Source organism: Marmota marmota, unplaced genomic scaffold (assembly GCF_001458135.2).
Source record: "Marmota marmota marmota unplaced genomic scaffold, marMar, whole genome shotgun sequence".
Taxonomy (NCBI): domain Eukaryota; kingdom Metazoa; phylum Chordata; class Mammalia; order Rodentia; family Sciuridae; genus Marmota; species Marmota marmota.
In genome coordinates, this window is record NW_026000205.1 from 16,004,391 (window position 1) to 16,021,449 (window position 17,059).

The 17,059-nt window shown below is 34.0% G+C and overlaps 1 protein-coding gene across 1 annotated transcript in view; it reads right to left on the reverse strand.

Moving 5' to 3' along the window:
- Positions 1-17,059, reverse strand: part of Uri1 (URI1 prefoldin like chaperone) — a 64,866-nt gene extending 47,807 nt beyond the window's left edge. Inside the window, exon 1 of the mRNA XM_015497080.2 lies at positions 16,961-17,059. Within this exon, the coding sequence (XP_015352566.1) occupies positions 16,961-17,059 (99 nt within the window). The remainder of the gene's footprint in view (positions 1-16,960) is intronic.

Sequence of the window (17,059 nt, forward strand, 5' to 3'; positions counted from 1 at the left end):
AAAAAAAAAAAAAAAAAAATGACATAAGTCAAAAGATAAGGTAATGGCATCTTTAAAATACTTAAGGTGTGTGTGTTGGGATGGGGGGGGAGCTGCTAGTTCAGAATTAAGTTAAAATGAAAATTGAATACTTAAAACAATAATAATTCTAATATCTTTGGGGTTAAAAATACAATAGACAAGTGAAGTAGGAATGCTTAATGAAAAACAATTGAATGATTATTTGAATAATTTCAGAACTGGAAAATTTAAAGTAGACCATAAGTAAAGAATCCATACTGTAATCTCCAGAGTAATAACTAAAAGGAAAATAATTTTTAACTATCAAGCTAATAGCATTTAAAAGATATTTACTACCTGGGCATGGTGGTCCATGCCTGTAATCCCAACAACTTGCGAGGCTGAGAAAGAAGGATCACATCTTTGAGATGTGATCAACAATTCAGGGAGAATCTGTCTTGAAATAAAAAATAAAAAGGATCGGGGATGTAACTCAGTTGATATGGTACTGGGGATTAATGCCCAGTTTAAAAAAAGTAATTACTAACATAAAAGATAAAAAGTGTGACAAATGGAAAACATGGCAAAATGAGTAAACTGCAACTAAGTAATAAATGAGATAATTTAATATCTAAATAAATAGATACAAGCTTACAGATTAGAATTGCAAAATAAAAAGCACAATGAGGTAACACCAGGATGCTTACAATTAAAAAGACTAGCAACATAGTAATATTTACTGAAACTTCTGGCATATTATTTTTCAAGTAGAGTCCAAATTAAGATGGTGATCCTTAAGACGGAATATACAGATTATATAAGTAGAAATGACAAAAAAAAATTAGTGGGGGCTGGGGTTGTGGCTCAGTGGTAGAATGCTTGCCTAGCATGTGTGAGGCACCTGGTTCAATTCTCAGCACTGCATATAAAAAAATAAAATAAAGGTCCATTAACAACTAAAAAAAAATATTTTAAAAGAGAAAAAGAAAATTAGTAGTGTTATATTCTTAGTCCATTCAGGATGATTTAATAGAATACCATGAAATGTGTGGTTTACAAAGGAAAAAAACGTATTTCTTGCAATTCTGAAGGCGAAATCTAAGATCAGAGTGTCAAGAAACTCAATGTCTGGTGGTTCATAAATGGTACTTTTTTTGTATATTCATATGATGATAGGGGCAAGGTAGCTCCCTGGACCTCTTTGAAAAGTGCTCTGATCCCATTATTGAGATCCCTGCCCTCATAACCTAATCCTCTCCCAAAGACCCTACCATATAACACTATAATATTGGTGAATAGATTTCAACATATAAATAGCATGTGGTGAGGAATTATACACAAACTTTCAGACCACAGCAAGAAGAGATGGACACTATTCTGGTTTGAATGTTGCCCTGGATTGGGATCAGAATGTATAACAAGTAGATTAAGGACAAAGATGGCAAATTTTAGTTCAAGAGATGGAGCTACCTGTGGACTATCCAAGAAAACTTGCCCAACAAGCAAAAGCCATGGGCACAATGGAGTATATGAGAACATGTAGAATAAGAAGAGTTGACAACCAATGATGGAAATACAGGAATTATTAAAACACTTAAGGAAGAAATTGAAGAGAATAAGTCGAATCAGATACAAATGTAGGAGAACCAGAAAAAAGCAAAATTATAAAAGCTCCTAGAGAAGAATTTACCTGGGAGCAAATTTCAAACGAAGTACAGAGGTCAAAAAAAGGCAGAAATGCAAAAGGGTATAGGAAGTTTCACAAGAAAGAGGATAATAACCTTAGGTAGAGTAATTTCAATGAAAAAAGATGAATGCTGAAACTGTTCATAAAAAATTGAGAAGCAAAGAATTAGGAGAACAATTATCACACTATATTGTTTCCTATTAATATGTTTCATTTACAAGTCAAGTTTCTTGAGGGTAGAAAAGATACCCCACATACTTCAGGATTTAGGATAGTATCTGGCATATAACTTAGTTTTGTCTTTCTTTTCCCCTCTACTTCAAAAGTACCCATTTTGGGACTAGGATGTGGCTCAGTGGTAGAGAGCTTGCCTAACGTGTGGGGCACTGGGTTCAATCCTCAGCACCATCCAAAAAAATAAATAAAATAAAGGTATTGTGTCCAACTAATATATATATTATACACACACACACACACACACACACACACACACATATATATGCTATATATGCAATATATACTATTTTTTTAAAAAGTACTCCCTTATTTACAGTAACACTACACTATTTATAAAATTAAGAAATCAAGTATAAGTTCACAAGTTAATGGGAGTATTCTATTCTACTACCCACTTCAAAAAAAAAAAAAGTTTTAAAAGAAACATTGCACCCCAACTAGATCATTATCTTAAGGTAGAGCAAATAAGTGAATAAGTGGCAAGATGATTAAAAAAAAAAACTAGAAAGAGACAATATAATCAGGCAATATAAGGGTCTCAAAGCACATTTTAATGATACTAGGTACAATGAGAAGTTCTCAAAAGATTACAAGCAGGACAGTTACAAAATCACATAATTCAATTTACATTCTTTCTTGGCACGGGGGTAATGCTGAAGATTGTACATCAGGCTTAATACAAGTTAAGCAGGTGCTCTACAATCGAGCTACACTCCTAGTCCCATTCCTAAAGAGTACTATGAAAAATAAGTAGAAAAGAAATAATTGTGGAACCACCAAAACAAGCCAGTAATTACTGCCTCCAGGTAAGAAATGATAATTTGGAAAATGAGAGTACACAGAAAAAAGGCCAATCAAGGGAACTTTGCTACCTAACTTTTATTGTTGTTTTGTTTGTTGTTATTGTTGTTTTGTTTTTGTTTTTATTGAACCCAGGGCCTTGTGCATGCAAGGCAAGCTCCTTAGCTTTTGGATATCATATTCTTCCATTTCTCTTACCTCTATTTACTTAATACTATCAATTAAATTAAGGGTAGCAGTTCTTTGAGAGGTGATTATAAATAGGGATAAAGCTAAACTAATTTACCCTTTGACCCAATAATCTTGCCTTTAGGAATTCACTTGAAGTCATTCCATAAATCAGAAACAATGTAAGCATAAAGTGATTGAATGAGGCCTGATTTGTACTATTCAAGAGGCTGAAAAAACACCAAATGCCCATCAGTAAGATAAAAGCTGAATATGTGATGGTTACCCATACAATGGAATAGTATACAAGTACAAAAGGGGGTAAGAAATCTATAAACCAAAAGTAATTCCCAGGTATATCATTTAATAAGAGGTAAAATAGATGCAACATTTTGTGTAAAAGGGGTGTGGGGTAAGGAAAACAAATGGATTTATTTATTTTTAAAGAGAAAACACAAAGAATAAACCAGAAATAAGCAAAAAAAAAAATCTCTAGGGGAATGTAAGAGCAGGGATGGGAATGAATTACCTCAGTATAATTTTTATATAGTTGTGATTTTAAACCATATAAACATCTTATATATTACACAAAATTAAGTGAAAAAGATAAATACTAAAATTCAACACATACAGAAACTGTATAGCAAATTCAAGTTATAACTGCCTTAAAAAAAAAATTCAAGTAACTTTTGGGATTAAAAGCTACACTCCTAAAAAGTTAATTCTGGAAAAGCAAAACTGCAAAGAAATCTTGACCTTTTACTTAATAAAGTTTTGTTGTTGGCAGTAGCATTAATGTAGGTATCCTGGAACTATTTTGTGTAGATTATAAAATAGCAAATGAATAAATATACATGCTATTGAGAACCAAGTTTTTCACTGAGGAAAATTTTTGTGGTAATGAATCAGAATTCAATTTATTAGGATATATATAATCCAAATCCACTGAACCCAATTTTAGTTTTTTAGTTTCTTTCTCAAAGTTTCTTGAGCAGTTCAAAATATTTCATAACCTTTATTCATTCTTAGAGGTCTTCCAAGGAATAAAGAAAAAAATATTTCAGTAATAAAAAAAGAATAAAATTTTATTTTTGCAGTTAAAATATGAATACACTGAATCTCTTTATAAGTCTAAGACACTATCAGAACCTAACTGCTATGGATTGAATATGGTTGATCCCTAAAGTTTCATGTACTGACAGCTGGGCCCCTAATGTGGCAGAGTTGAGGTGATGGAACCTTTAAGAGGTAATACAGCTTAAGAAAATGATTAAGGTATGGGGATTCCACCTTCATGAATGGTTTAATGCTATCTTGTAAGGCCATTCCACATCTTGGTATCTTTTGTATACAGCCAGTTTGCTTCCTGCTTCTCTGCCATATTATGATGAAGTCAACGGGCCCTAGTCAAGACTAGACACTGGCACCACACTATTTTGACTCCCAGTCACGAGAATCATGAGCCAAATAAATCTGTATAAGTTTCCCAGCCTCAAGTATTTTGTTATAACAACACAGACTAAGATACTAGTAATTATATTTTTCTTGCATCTTGCTATATTTCATTACCCCCCCAGTAATTATTTCATAATCAATTATTCCTAAGTTTAAAAAAAGAAGTAAATAATAAGAAAATGAACCGGAACAGTGGGGCACACCAGTAATCCCAGCAGCTCCAGAATCTGAGGCAGGAAGATTACAAATTCAAAGCCTGCTTTAGCAACTTAGCAAGACCCTGTCTCAAAATAACAAATGAGGGGAAAAAAGAGGGGGCTAGATATGTGGCTCAGTGGTTATGCACCCCAGGATTCAACTCCTAGTACCCCCCCCAAAAAAATACAGAAAAAATGGAATTATGAAATTATCTAGAAGGATAAAGTAATCAACAGTAAAGCATCATCCTTTAGTTTTCTTATTACATTGCACAAAGCACTGCATCTCTCAAGAAAATAAAAGACTGGAGAGACCATCTTTATAGTCTATTTGGTTTTTAATAAATATAGTTAAGAATTCAGAATTTTTCATTTTATGCCCATAAAGGCAAAGAGAAGAAAAGTGACAGAGGAAGACACTTCACAACCATTAAACAATATAAATTAAAAAAAAAAAAAAAAGCATTTTTTTTACCATACGAATTATTTTTACTTTTTCAGTCATACATGACAGCAGAATGTATTTTGACATATAATACATACATGGAATGTACATACATCAATCATATTGTCTATTCTATTCTGCTGCCCTTCCTATCCTCCCTACTCCTCCCCTCCTCTCCCATCCTTTCTCTCTATCCAATCTAATGTGACACACTTTTTTTTTCTCATCACAACATCATATATGTATTCTGTATAACAATGAGGTTCTCCTTCCATCTTCCGTGAAACTCCCCTTCTCCCTCTTTTTTCCCTCCCACCTCTCTTCCCTCTTAGTCTTCTTCTCATGCTCTTCCTCTCTATCCCATTTTGAATCACCCCCCTTATGTCAGAGAAGACATTCGGCATTTGTTTTTTAGGGACTGGCTAACTTCACTTAGCATAATCTGCTCTAATGCCATCCATTTGCCTGCAAATGCCATGATCTTGTTATTTTTTAGTGCTGAGTAATATTCCATTGTGTATAAATGCCACATTTTTTTAATCCATTCATCTATTGAAGGGCATCTAGGTTGGTTCCACATTCTAGCTATTGTAAATTGTGCTGCTATAAACATTGATGTGGCTGTGTCCCTGTGTATGCTCTTTTTAGGTCTTTTGGGTATAGTCCGAGAAGGGGAATAGCTGGGTCAAATGGTGGTTCCATTCCCAGCTTTCCAAGGAATCTCCTTACTGCTTTCCAAATTGGCTGCACCAATTTGCAGTCCCACCAGCAATGTATGAGTGTACCTTTTCCCCCACATCCTCGCCAGCACTTATTGTTGTTTGACTTCATAATGGCTGCCATTCTTATTAGAGTGAGATGGTATCTTAGAGTAGTTTTAATTTGCATTTCTCTGATTGCTAGAGATGGTGAGCATTTTTTCATGTATTTGTTGATTGATTGTATATCCTCTTCTGAGAAGTTTCTGTTCAAGTCCTTGGCCCATTTATTGATTGGGTAATTTGCTTTTTTGGAAACAATAGCATTTTTAACCAGTACTGCTCAACAGTAATTTCTTTGATAGGAAATCTTCAATATCAACATTGTCCAAGTAAACAGCAGTTAATCATCAAATATGGCTAATGGGCACTTGAAATATGGCTACTGTGACTAAGAAAATGAATTTTTAAATTCTACTGAATTTTAACTACTTGAATTTAAATTCAAGTGGAAAAGACATATGTGGTTAGTAAAAACCATACTGGATAGCCAAACAAGACACTAATGACAATGGTGAAAATCACAGTATAAATTAAGTTTCAGATTATAAGTCTTCAGATGACAATACTTTGAATGAATTTTATTAAATTCAATAATGAGCAATATATGAAAATTAACTCAAAGTGAATCAATGACCTAAATATAAGAGTTAAAACCATAAAATTCTTGGAATAAAACATCTCTGAGACCTTGGATTTGGCAATGAAATCTTAGAATCTGACACCAAAACCATGAGCAATAAAAAAAAAAAAAAATAGATAAACTGGATTTCATCAAAATTAGAAACTTTTGTATATCAAAGAACATTATTAAGAAAGAGAACCTGAGGAAGGAAATGTTTGTAAATTACAAATAAGAATTTAATATCCAGACATAGAGAACTCCTACAACTCAACAAAATGCCAAACCAATTAAAAAATGGGCAAAGGATTTGAATGAAAATTTCTCCAAATGCAAATATAAATGACTCATAAGCACATGAAAAGATGAGCAACAACCTTAGTCATTAGGAAAATAGCAACCAAAACTATAATAAGGTAATCCCTCATACCTATTAGGATAGCCATAATAAGAAAGGTAGTGATCAAAGAATGAATGAACATGGAAAATAGGTGTTGTGTTGACAAAGATATGGAAAAACTAGAACCTTCATACATTGCTGATGGAAATGTAAAATTGTGTCCTCACTGTTGAAAACAGTTGGCAAGTCCTTCAAAACGTTAAATAGTTTCCATATGACTCAGCAATTCTGCTCCTAGCTATACCGCAAAGAACTGAAAACAGGGACACAAACAGATTATTACACAGCAATGTTCACAACAGCACTATACACAATAACCAAAAGGTAGAAACAATCCATGTACTAAACAACATATGAATATACAAACAAAATGTACTATACACACACACACACACACACACACACTGAACTAAATTTTATATATACACACACACAATGGAATATTTTTCAGTCATAAAAAGGAACAAGGTTCTAATACATACTACAACATGGATGAACCTGGAAAACATTACGCCAAGAAAAATAAGTCAAAGGCAAAAGGGCAAATATTATATGATTTCATTTATATGAAATAGGCTAGAATGTACAAATTCACAGGAATTGGGCCAAGGATGAGGGGTAGAAAATGGGACAGTTACCATTTATGGTTAGAGAGTTTCAGTTTAGAGTGATAAAAGTTTTGGAAGTAAGAATGACAACTGCATAAATGCAAATGTAATCAATATTACTTATGTGTACACTTAAAAATGATTAAAATGGCAAATTTTACTTCATATATATTTTTCACAATAGATAAAATTATTGGAATAAAACAGCTCTAAATTTTATTTCTTTTCTACTCCTACAAGTTTTTCAAGCTTCTGAAGATCAGAAACTAGGGTAAAAAACCCTGAAGATATTGCAATTGGGTTTTGAAAGAAGGAATTCTAAAAGGATTTATCTGGGTATCACTGTAAGTCTTAAAAAAGACTGTTCCAATGGAAGAACTAAACACATCTGAATATAGTGAATGTTGAATAAAGACAGATTCACTTGAATGAGGGAGGGGGGAAAAGAATCAATGAGTAAAAACTAACACGTGTTAAGAACAAAAAGGAAATCCAATGAGCCATTCAACAGGAAGGACTTTATCATACAATAACTTGCACCAAGAATATGGACCATCCCTTCTTCTAAAATGACATATGGCAGTATTCTTAAGTCTCTTATGACTTTTGTATGCCAAAATTTACTGGACTGAAAGAGAACTGCTATGTTTAAAAGCCTATAGTAAACTTTCAAATAAAACTATCTTCACTATCTATATTTTTGGTTTTGTGTATTTGTAAAAACTTAGATATAAAAAATAAGAAATATATAATTATTTCTCCTGGTATACCAAATATTAATACATTTCCTTAGCACTGTCCACTCAAAGAGTTTTGATGCAATAACACCCCAATAGCAATTAGCCATACATGGATCTAGACCTTAGTTTCTAGGTAATTCTCATTTAAAAGAATGAGGGCTCTTTGAAGAAACAGTTCATTTCATAACTGGGGCAGGGAAACTACAGGGTAAGCCTGAAATATCTTGTACCAAAAAGCAGATTAATGGGCATGGTGGAACGGTGATGTACACCTGTCAACCCAGTTACTCAGAAGGCTGAGGAAAGAATATCACAGTTCCAAACTATTTAGTGAAACCCAACCTCAAAATAAAAAATAAAAGGGGCTAGGAGTGTAGCTCAGTGGTGTAGCATCCCAGGGTTCAATCCCCAGTACTGAAAAAAGAAAGAAAGGGGGCAAGGTAATAATCAAAGAATGAATGAACATATGAAAAAAAATGCATGCTTGAGCTTGCTCACAGGTACTCCATTTGCCAAATTTGGGACAATGTGAACATCAAAAGGAATAATGACAGAAATTATAATACATTATATTATATATCTAGATATGAATCTATAGTGATACTATAAGGTAGAGGAAGTACTACAAGGCCTTTCCTTACAGAAAAAGGCCAGCTAATAAATGTAGATGGCTACAAAATGACTTGGAAACACCAATATAACAGCTGAGGTAGGCAAGGATCATCCATGTTGTAGAAGACTGTTCAGGAATAGAAAATTTATGGCCTTCTAGTATAACTACCATTTAAGATACTTATCCCTTACACAAGGATAAGCACTTTTATTCCTCACACAGGATAACACCTGGTAAATTATCTCCAAATGTAAGTTTTTAGGAACATTAATAATAAGATAAAGTGACAATACGCATGCTAGAAATATGTGTCACAAAAATCAGACACATGTTCAAAAGCTACTTGACAAGGCAAACTTTACTTCTGCAGAAGGGATGCTACCAAAAAGAATCTGGCAAGCAAACACACTGGGCAGGAAGTCTGCCCAGGTTTTTAATCCCCAATGCAGCACTGCCCCTTACTCTGATAGAAGGAGTTCCGGGTCACAAACTATATAATTGATTAATTTAAAATTGGAGAGGGGAAGGGCTATAGTTACGATTGGATTGCCTAGTACACTACAGGCATGAAGACTAAGGACAAAGGGAGATATGTGGGGGAGGTGGAGCTATTTCAACCATTGTTTTGAGACTTAAAAACAGCTCCACACTATGAAATTTAAGTTCTAGATTATAGCACTACACACTATGAAATTTAAGTTCTAGATTACAGCAAACACAATTTTGTTACATTTTAAGAAACTCAGACTACAGGTTTACTTTTGACAGAAAAGAGAACATTAATCTTTTTGGTAATTTTTATTTGTTCTAACCAGTTACACATGACAGTAAAATGCATTTTGATAAATCATACATAAATGAAGTGTTAACTTTTCATTCTTCTGGTTGTATGTGATATAGAATCACACTGGTCCTGTAGTCACATATGCACATAGGATAATAACGTCTGATTCATTCTACTATCCTCCAAGAACATTAATCTTACATGTATCTCCTAATGTGATGCAATGGGAAGTCATCATCACCTATGTAGTATTTTTGCCAAAAATGATTAACTTCATTTCCTTGTGATTATATTCATTAGATATCTCCAAATTGTGGGGCATTCTATAAGAAAATAGACCTGACCCTTTCAAAACAGACAATTTCATAGAAAATAAGTCAGCAGGAGGATTATTTTAGATGAAAAATAATATGGATAAATTCAAGAGATAATATAGCCAAATGCAATTATGACCTTTGAATCTTGAATCAAAAGAAGAATTATAAAGGGCAATTTTAGAAAAACTGAGGAAATTTTAATTTGTTAGATGTCAATGTTAATTTCTTGAGCCTGAAAAAATATACTACAGTTTTATAGAATGTTCTAAAATGATATCTGCTTTTAAGTGTTAAGAATTTTGATACCTGCAATTTTCAAATAGCATGGCAAGAAAAAAGAAATATAGAGAAGGGAAAAAAGCAAATAGGGGGCTACAGTTATAGCTCAGTGGCAGAGTGCTTGCCTAGCACGTGTGAGGCACTGGGTTCGATCCTTAGCACCCCATAAAAATAAACAAATTTTTTAAAAAGGCATTCTGTCCATCTGCAACTACCAAAAACAATTTTTAAAAAAGCAAATGGAATAAAACATTAGTTGACGACTCTAAACAAAAAGTGTTCATTACACATCTCAAATTTTCCATAGTTGGGTAATTTTTTCAAAATAAACAGTTGTAGTTTAAGGGGGTGGGGCACAACTGCCCTTTGATAGACTAAGAAGACTGAGACTTACTAACCTGGAGATGGCAAAGCAGATAATACTAGCTAAAAGGTTTTTTAAACCCAAACTGAAAATATTAAGTGGAAAAACAAAATCAAGCAATTATGATTAAAGCACAGATTTCTTGCACCTCCTTCCCTCTTTCCCTCCACCATTTTAGAACCATTCTTATTTTTTGTTCCAATTTGGAGTACGCTAACACAATGAAAATGCCCCCATCCTTAGAATACTATTATGTTTATTAACTTTCAAAAAACTGACACTCTTTCATCATGGCTCATGACTGGCATGATACTGAGTACTAACAACAAATTGTTCTAAAATAAAATATAACTCACAAGTAGTGAGTTCTTAAAACTCACCTACTTGCAAAATGAAATGGACCTTAAGCTATACAAGCAAACATACTTTGCCTGTCTAAAAATGAAACAGATAAAAAAAAAAAATCAAACACTCTTAAATAAATCACCTACAATTATTTAACTTAGAAAAAAGTATTTTCTAAAATTCCACACCCATTCATAAAATTCTTTAACAATTTGAGATATTTTTTCTTAATCTGATAAAAAGTAAATGCAAAAAACACCCACAGAAAACATCCTATTTAATGGTGAATTTGTGAAAGTTTACTCAGCACCTACTATCACTTCTATTCAATCTTGCACTAGAGAGACTAATTATTTCTTAAGACAAGAAAAAGAAACAGAAAGCATAAGGACTGGAATAGATTAAGATAATATTATCAATATAACTTATAAAGTCATAGGTTTGTTGCCAGAATTGACAAGTCAATAGAACAGCCAAGAAACAAATCCACACATAAAGTCATGTAATTATGACAAAGATTACAATGTAATGGAAACAGGATGATCTTTCCAATAAATGGTGATGGGGCAACTAAGTACCATTATGGTAAAAAATGAAACCTGGCCTCAATCCCCCACTATTCACAAAATCAATTCCAGGCAGAATGTATATCTTATCCTGCAAGACAAAACAATGGAGCTGCTAGAAGATAATAGAAGAGAATATGTTCAGAACATGAGTAGAAAAGACTTCTTAAAAAATGACAGGGCTAGGGCTGGGAACACAGTTCACTTGTAGAGAACATACCAGAGCATGAATGAGGCCCTAGGTTCAATGCTTAAACACTTCAAAAAAAGAAAGAAAAAAAATTCCACCAACCATAAAGGAAATTATTATTAAAATTAAGAATTCTAGTTCATCGAAAGAAACTCAAGCCTCAGACTAGGGGAGAAATTTACAATTCATAACTGAAAAAAAATCACTTATCAAAAAATGTATAAAGAATTATAAGGAATTGCCAGACATGGTGGCACACCCCTGTAATCCCAGTGACTCGGGAGGTTGAAGCAGGAGGATATGAATATGACAACTAGAATATGGCAAACATCCCAAAATAAAATGAGCAAAGAGATTTGCAGGTATTTTTATGAAAGAAAAAAAATAAAAATCCAAATAGACAAACACTTGAAAAGGTGGTCAACCTCATTAGTCAATACTAGAAAGGCTAGCACATATTTACAAAGGTCAATAGCAAATGATATTAAGGATATGAAGTAGCTGGACCTTTCACCATGCTGGCAGAAGTGTAAACTGGTAATAACCACTTTGGAAAACAACATAATAAGTAGAACTAAAAACATAAACAGTCCAGGAGAAAGTTCCAGGCAAAAACTACAAAACAACCCAACTGCCTGACTGAAAAATAGGAGTGGTAATGAAGTTTTCTAACACCAAATACGTAAACACCTATATCACAACATCTGGCACAGATAAAATCCACTCCATATAATGCAATCTTATCCCTTCCTAAGTAGACAAATGGATATTTGTAATTTAAAGATCAGGCTCAAAACACATCCCAATGGCTTCTTGTCTCACACACACAAAAAAAAACTCTAACAAATTATCTGTTGCTGCTCTCACACTGACTCATTCTGATCTGCTCACACTAACGAGAAAACTCTTCTTCAAAATGTCCTTCATACATCCAACAAGCTAATTCTCCAGTTATTGTAGGGTTTCTGCTCAAACTGTAATAGACATGCCCTCCCTGACTACTTACATAAGAGGCATTCCCTATAATTCCCTTACCTTCCCTTTTTTTTTTTTAACCTGGCCTTTTTTAGCATCCATCACCAGATATTTCAAATGTGCCTACTGCATGTCTTCACCATTATCGCAATTTCCATGAAAGCAAAAACTTTTTCTATTTTTTTCATTACTGCACACTCAGCAGAACATGCATGGCATACAGTAGACACTCAATAAATACTTGCTGAATAAATTCTATGACTTGGATTCCAGGCTTAGAGAGAATAACAGCTGCTATATGGAGTTCAAGGCTGACCATTCCTTAATCTTAGTTTATCATGACAAATATGAAAATCCTCCAATAATTAAAATTAGCTGTTCCACTTGAGGAAAATTTTAAAATATTTACTTCTATTTATTCTATTTTAATATTTACTTCTAATTAATAACTTCTAATGCATTAATTCTCCAAGGCTCTATCATCAGGAAAATATAATCCACATGAAAATTCCAAGTGAGAATTACATAAGGCACTCAATAATAAATTATCCTAATGAATTTGCCTATCTTAACTATTATCCTATAAATAAACCTATGAAAACCATACTTTGTACCACCTTTTTTCATATTACAGTAAAATCTCAGTAGTTTCATTAATAAAAGATGATAGCATTTGAAGATATATACTCTCCCAGAAATATCCCCTTTAGCCAGAAACCCAAATTTGAACATAATGCATTTCTAAGACAGAATCAGATTTAATAAGATCTTAGTACAAGGAAACCTAGAACAGCCCAAGATATTCCACATTAATCCTACTTCAGTCACAATCTACACAGGGTCCCCAAGTAGCTTACATTTTTCTCCCAAATATTTTACTACTACCGATTAAAAAAAAAAAAAGACATCCAGTTTAAAAAGTTGATCTCGATTTTCCTCCTTTTTTTTCAGTCAGAGAATTAAAACCTTTGGAAAACAACTGGAGGATGTCTGAATAAATTATACGTACCAGCTCTGGAGTATCTGAGAAATAAACCTATCTAACTGGAGTTCAAACCAGCCAAGAGTCACTTTTCAGCAATTAAAGATATAACATCCCAGTGTGCATAACAACTAAGTTTTATTGACATAAACTTTATTAAAAAACTACAATCTCATCCAACTTCACAAACTTTTGGGTAAATAATTGGGTTTTTTTTTTTTTTTTTTTTTTTGAGAGAGAGAGAGAGAATTTTTAATATTTATTTTTTTAGTTTTCGGCCGACACAACATCTTTGTATGTGGTGCTGAGGATCGAACCCAGGCCGCATGCATGCCAGACGAGCACGCTACCGCTTGAGCCACATCCCCAGCCCAATAATTGTGCTTTTAAAACAATAGTGTTTTCCTAAATAAAGTGAATATTTATGTACATGTAATTGGAACCATACTGTACATACTATTCTACAGTTTTTAATGCCTGCATAATAGCTCATTATATATATCATGATTTATTTAACCAATCCCCTAATGCTAGATTTGTAGTTTTTTCATTATTCTAAACAAAGCTACTCAATAAAAAAATTAAAAATAAATAAATAAAAAAATAAAATAAACAAAGCTACTGAGAATTTTTCTTAAATGTCTTTTTGCTAGATCAAGAAAAAGTATAAGCCAAATCTTTAACTAACAAAAAAAAAGGGGGGGGGGGACCTCTGGGAAATGATTCAGCTATGCTTCTGTAAGTCAAAGTGAAAACGATGTCCCTTATGTATTCTTTTCCTCAGACTGCCAATTTCTTGATTTCTTATCATTTTCATTCAATGGCTTAAGTGAATAAACAAGGGACAAATAGGGAAACTCAAGGTAAAACTTCTTATACTCCTTAGGGGAATTAAAAAAAAAAAAAAAAAAAAAAAACTTTGGAGCAACATTTCACCCACATTATTCAGCAGGCCTTCTTAACCAAGATTCCCAGAGTAACTTATGACCTAAGCCTACAGCATCCATTTTATGTACCTCCAATGTATAATTAACTTATTCCTCCCTTTTATTATCCTAGAAAAAAACATGAAAATATAGTCATCCATAATTTTCTCTCATGGAACCCACATAGGGAAAGGCCAAGACCTAAGCCATATCTGACTTATCTGAAGGAGTACTAAGTGTCACATTAATATAAAGCTATTATGACATTTTCTCTTTTACATTCAAAATGTCACCCTGATTCTCTAATACTAGTGTCTAATGTAATATACTCTTAAAACTGGGTTGACTTGGGAGCTGGAGCTGTAACTCAGTAGTAGAGCACTTGCTTAGAATATGAGGCCCTTGATTTTGTTCCCAGCACTATCAAAAAAATAAATAAAACATAAATATGGGTTGATTCTAAAGCCTGAATAAAGTCCCTCACAAAAAAATTTAATTCACTACTTACTAGGTAAAACCTTCCTGTACTAAACTATAATTAAAGCATAGTTAGCTATCCAAAATATTTTCTGGGATGATAGGGTCTCCTGTCCACTGATACAGATCCTTCTATTAAGTAAATGTAGTCTATTCAGTGAGGGGTTTTATCATGAACTGGGAATCAATTTACATACCCATGACAGACATGCAGACTTATTTAATGTTTCAAATAAACCTTAACAAAACAAATAATTTGGTAACATGGTTAATGTCCACTGAATTCCTTTCCCACTAGACTGTAACTGCAAAGGCAGTTGTTTTTCTCAAAATGTAACTGGATACAATACCAGCAAGCTGTTCAGAGCATCCCTTGAAAAGTATCCTTCCTATTTCAGTCACACTAACATCAGAATAAAATCAAAAATATATGTTTTAAGATGCCAAATGAGAGAAAACATATTAGTCAGCATTATGCACACACTTGAGGCAAAAGTAATTCCACTACAAGCCAAAGGCAATAAAACACCAACTTCTAAGGGTCTGTTTTGAAAGAACAAAAAATATAAACAGTTTAACAAAAAAGAACAAAGTTTCATGAAGAGTTCTTTCTTTCTTCTTTCCAATTTTCCTCTTTTAAAAAATTAAGATGCTTTGATGTCCTGTAATTTAAACACACTAAAGTAGGTGAATTTTTCACCCTCCCCCTATCTTGAAGTCACCAAGTTTAAAACCCAACAGTGGTACATGGTATTAGAAAAAAAATGGCCTCCAAAAGGAAATCTAATGCAAAAAAAAAAAAGAACAAAATAGGAATGATTTCCAGTTTAGCCCAACAGGTGGTTTCCAAACAAAGCAGGAATAAGGTTCTATGAAAAACCCCACCCAGGTAACTGAGTATATTTATCTATGTAAGCAGTCATTTTTATTCAGAAATGCCATAGAAAAAAGGTGTGCTGATCCTTATTAAAAGATTCTCAAGTCTTCATAGTTTTGAAGCAACTTCCTAACCCTTTACAATCCATGATACTCTCTCACAATAATGACATGGGGCATTTTACATAAATATTGCTTTTCAAAGCAAAAATTTCAAGACACTTCAGGTGGCAGAATTCACCTGAAATACCACAGAACTCGCAAGAAATTTTCAGATTTAAAAATAAAATTAACCGGGTAAACTTTTTTATACAGAAAATCAAAAATTAGAAAATACAAAACTTGGGTTGGGGTTGTGACTCAGTTGTAAAGCACTTGCCAAACACGTGTGAAGCACTGGGTTCGATCCTTAGCACCGCATACAAAAAACAAATAAAATAAAGGCATGCTGTCCATCTACAAATACAAAAAAAAAAAGAAAAAAAATACAAAACTTTCTCCTTTCCTGATAGTTTAAAACTCACTAATCATACTAAATTAAAATTTAACAAAATGGCATTCTATTTTGTCAAATACTAAACCACCCAAACTGAGACTGTTCAAGAAGCATACCAAAACAAACATAGTAAAACTTCTATGTGTAATCAAATAATGAGCAACAAAGAGAATACATTTTGGCAACATTTAGATAATAACAATATAAAAAGAGAAAGGTGAACACTTCCATTTACAGTGTTCCCCCCCCCAAAAAAAATATTCCTACGCACTCTTTGCACGCATTTAACTCAAAAACTCAGTTTTAGGTACAAGCTAAAGAGACTGTCACATCCCTCCTTCCCATCCCTCCCCGCTGCTCGAAGGTCAAAGGGCTCCAGACAAAAGACAACAAACGCACGTGACAAAAGTTTCTCCCAACACTTCTCTCCAGGCCTAGAGCCAGTGCTCCTCTCGCGTGCAGGCTCAGGAGAGAGCTGAGCACTGCTCAAGGGGTTGCGGCCCAAAAAAGGCCAGAACAGGCCGGCTGGATGACTCGGCCCCCAGCCCCCGGAACCCGGAGCGGGGCACCTGCAGGGCGCGGGCGCCTCCCGAGACCGCGGCGACAGGCGGAAGCGCGGGGCAAGGGCCGGGGCCGGAGCGCGGCCTGTTACCTTTTCCTGCTCCTCGCGGAGCCGCGCCACCTCCGGGGCACGCAACGGCGCCGCGGCCGAGGCCGAAGCGTGGGATTCGGAGTCGGACGGGGCCTCCAT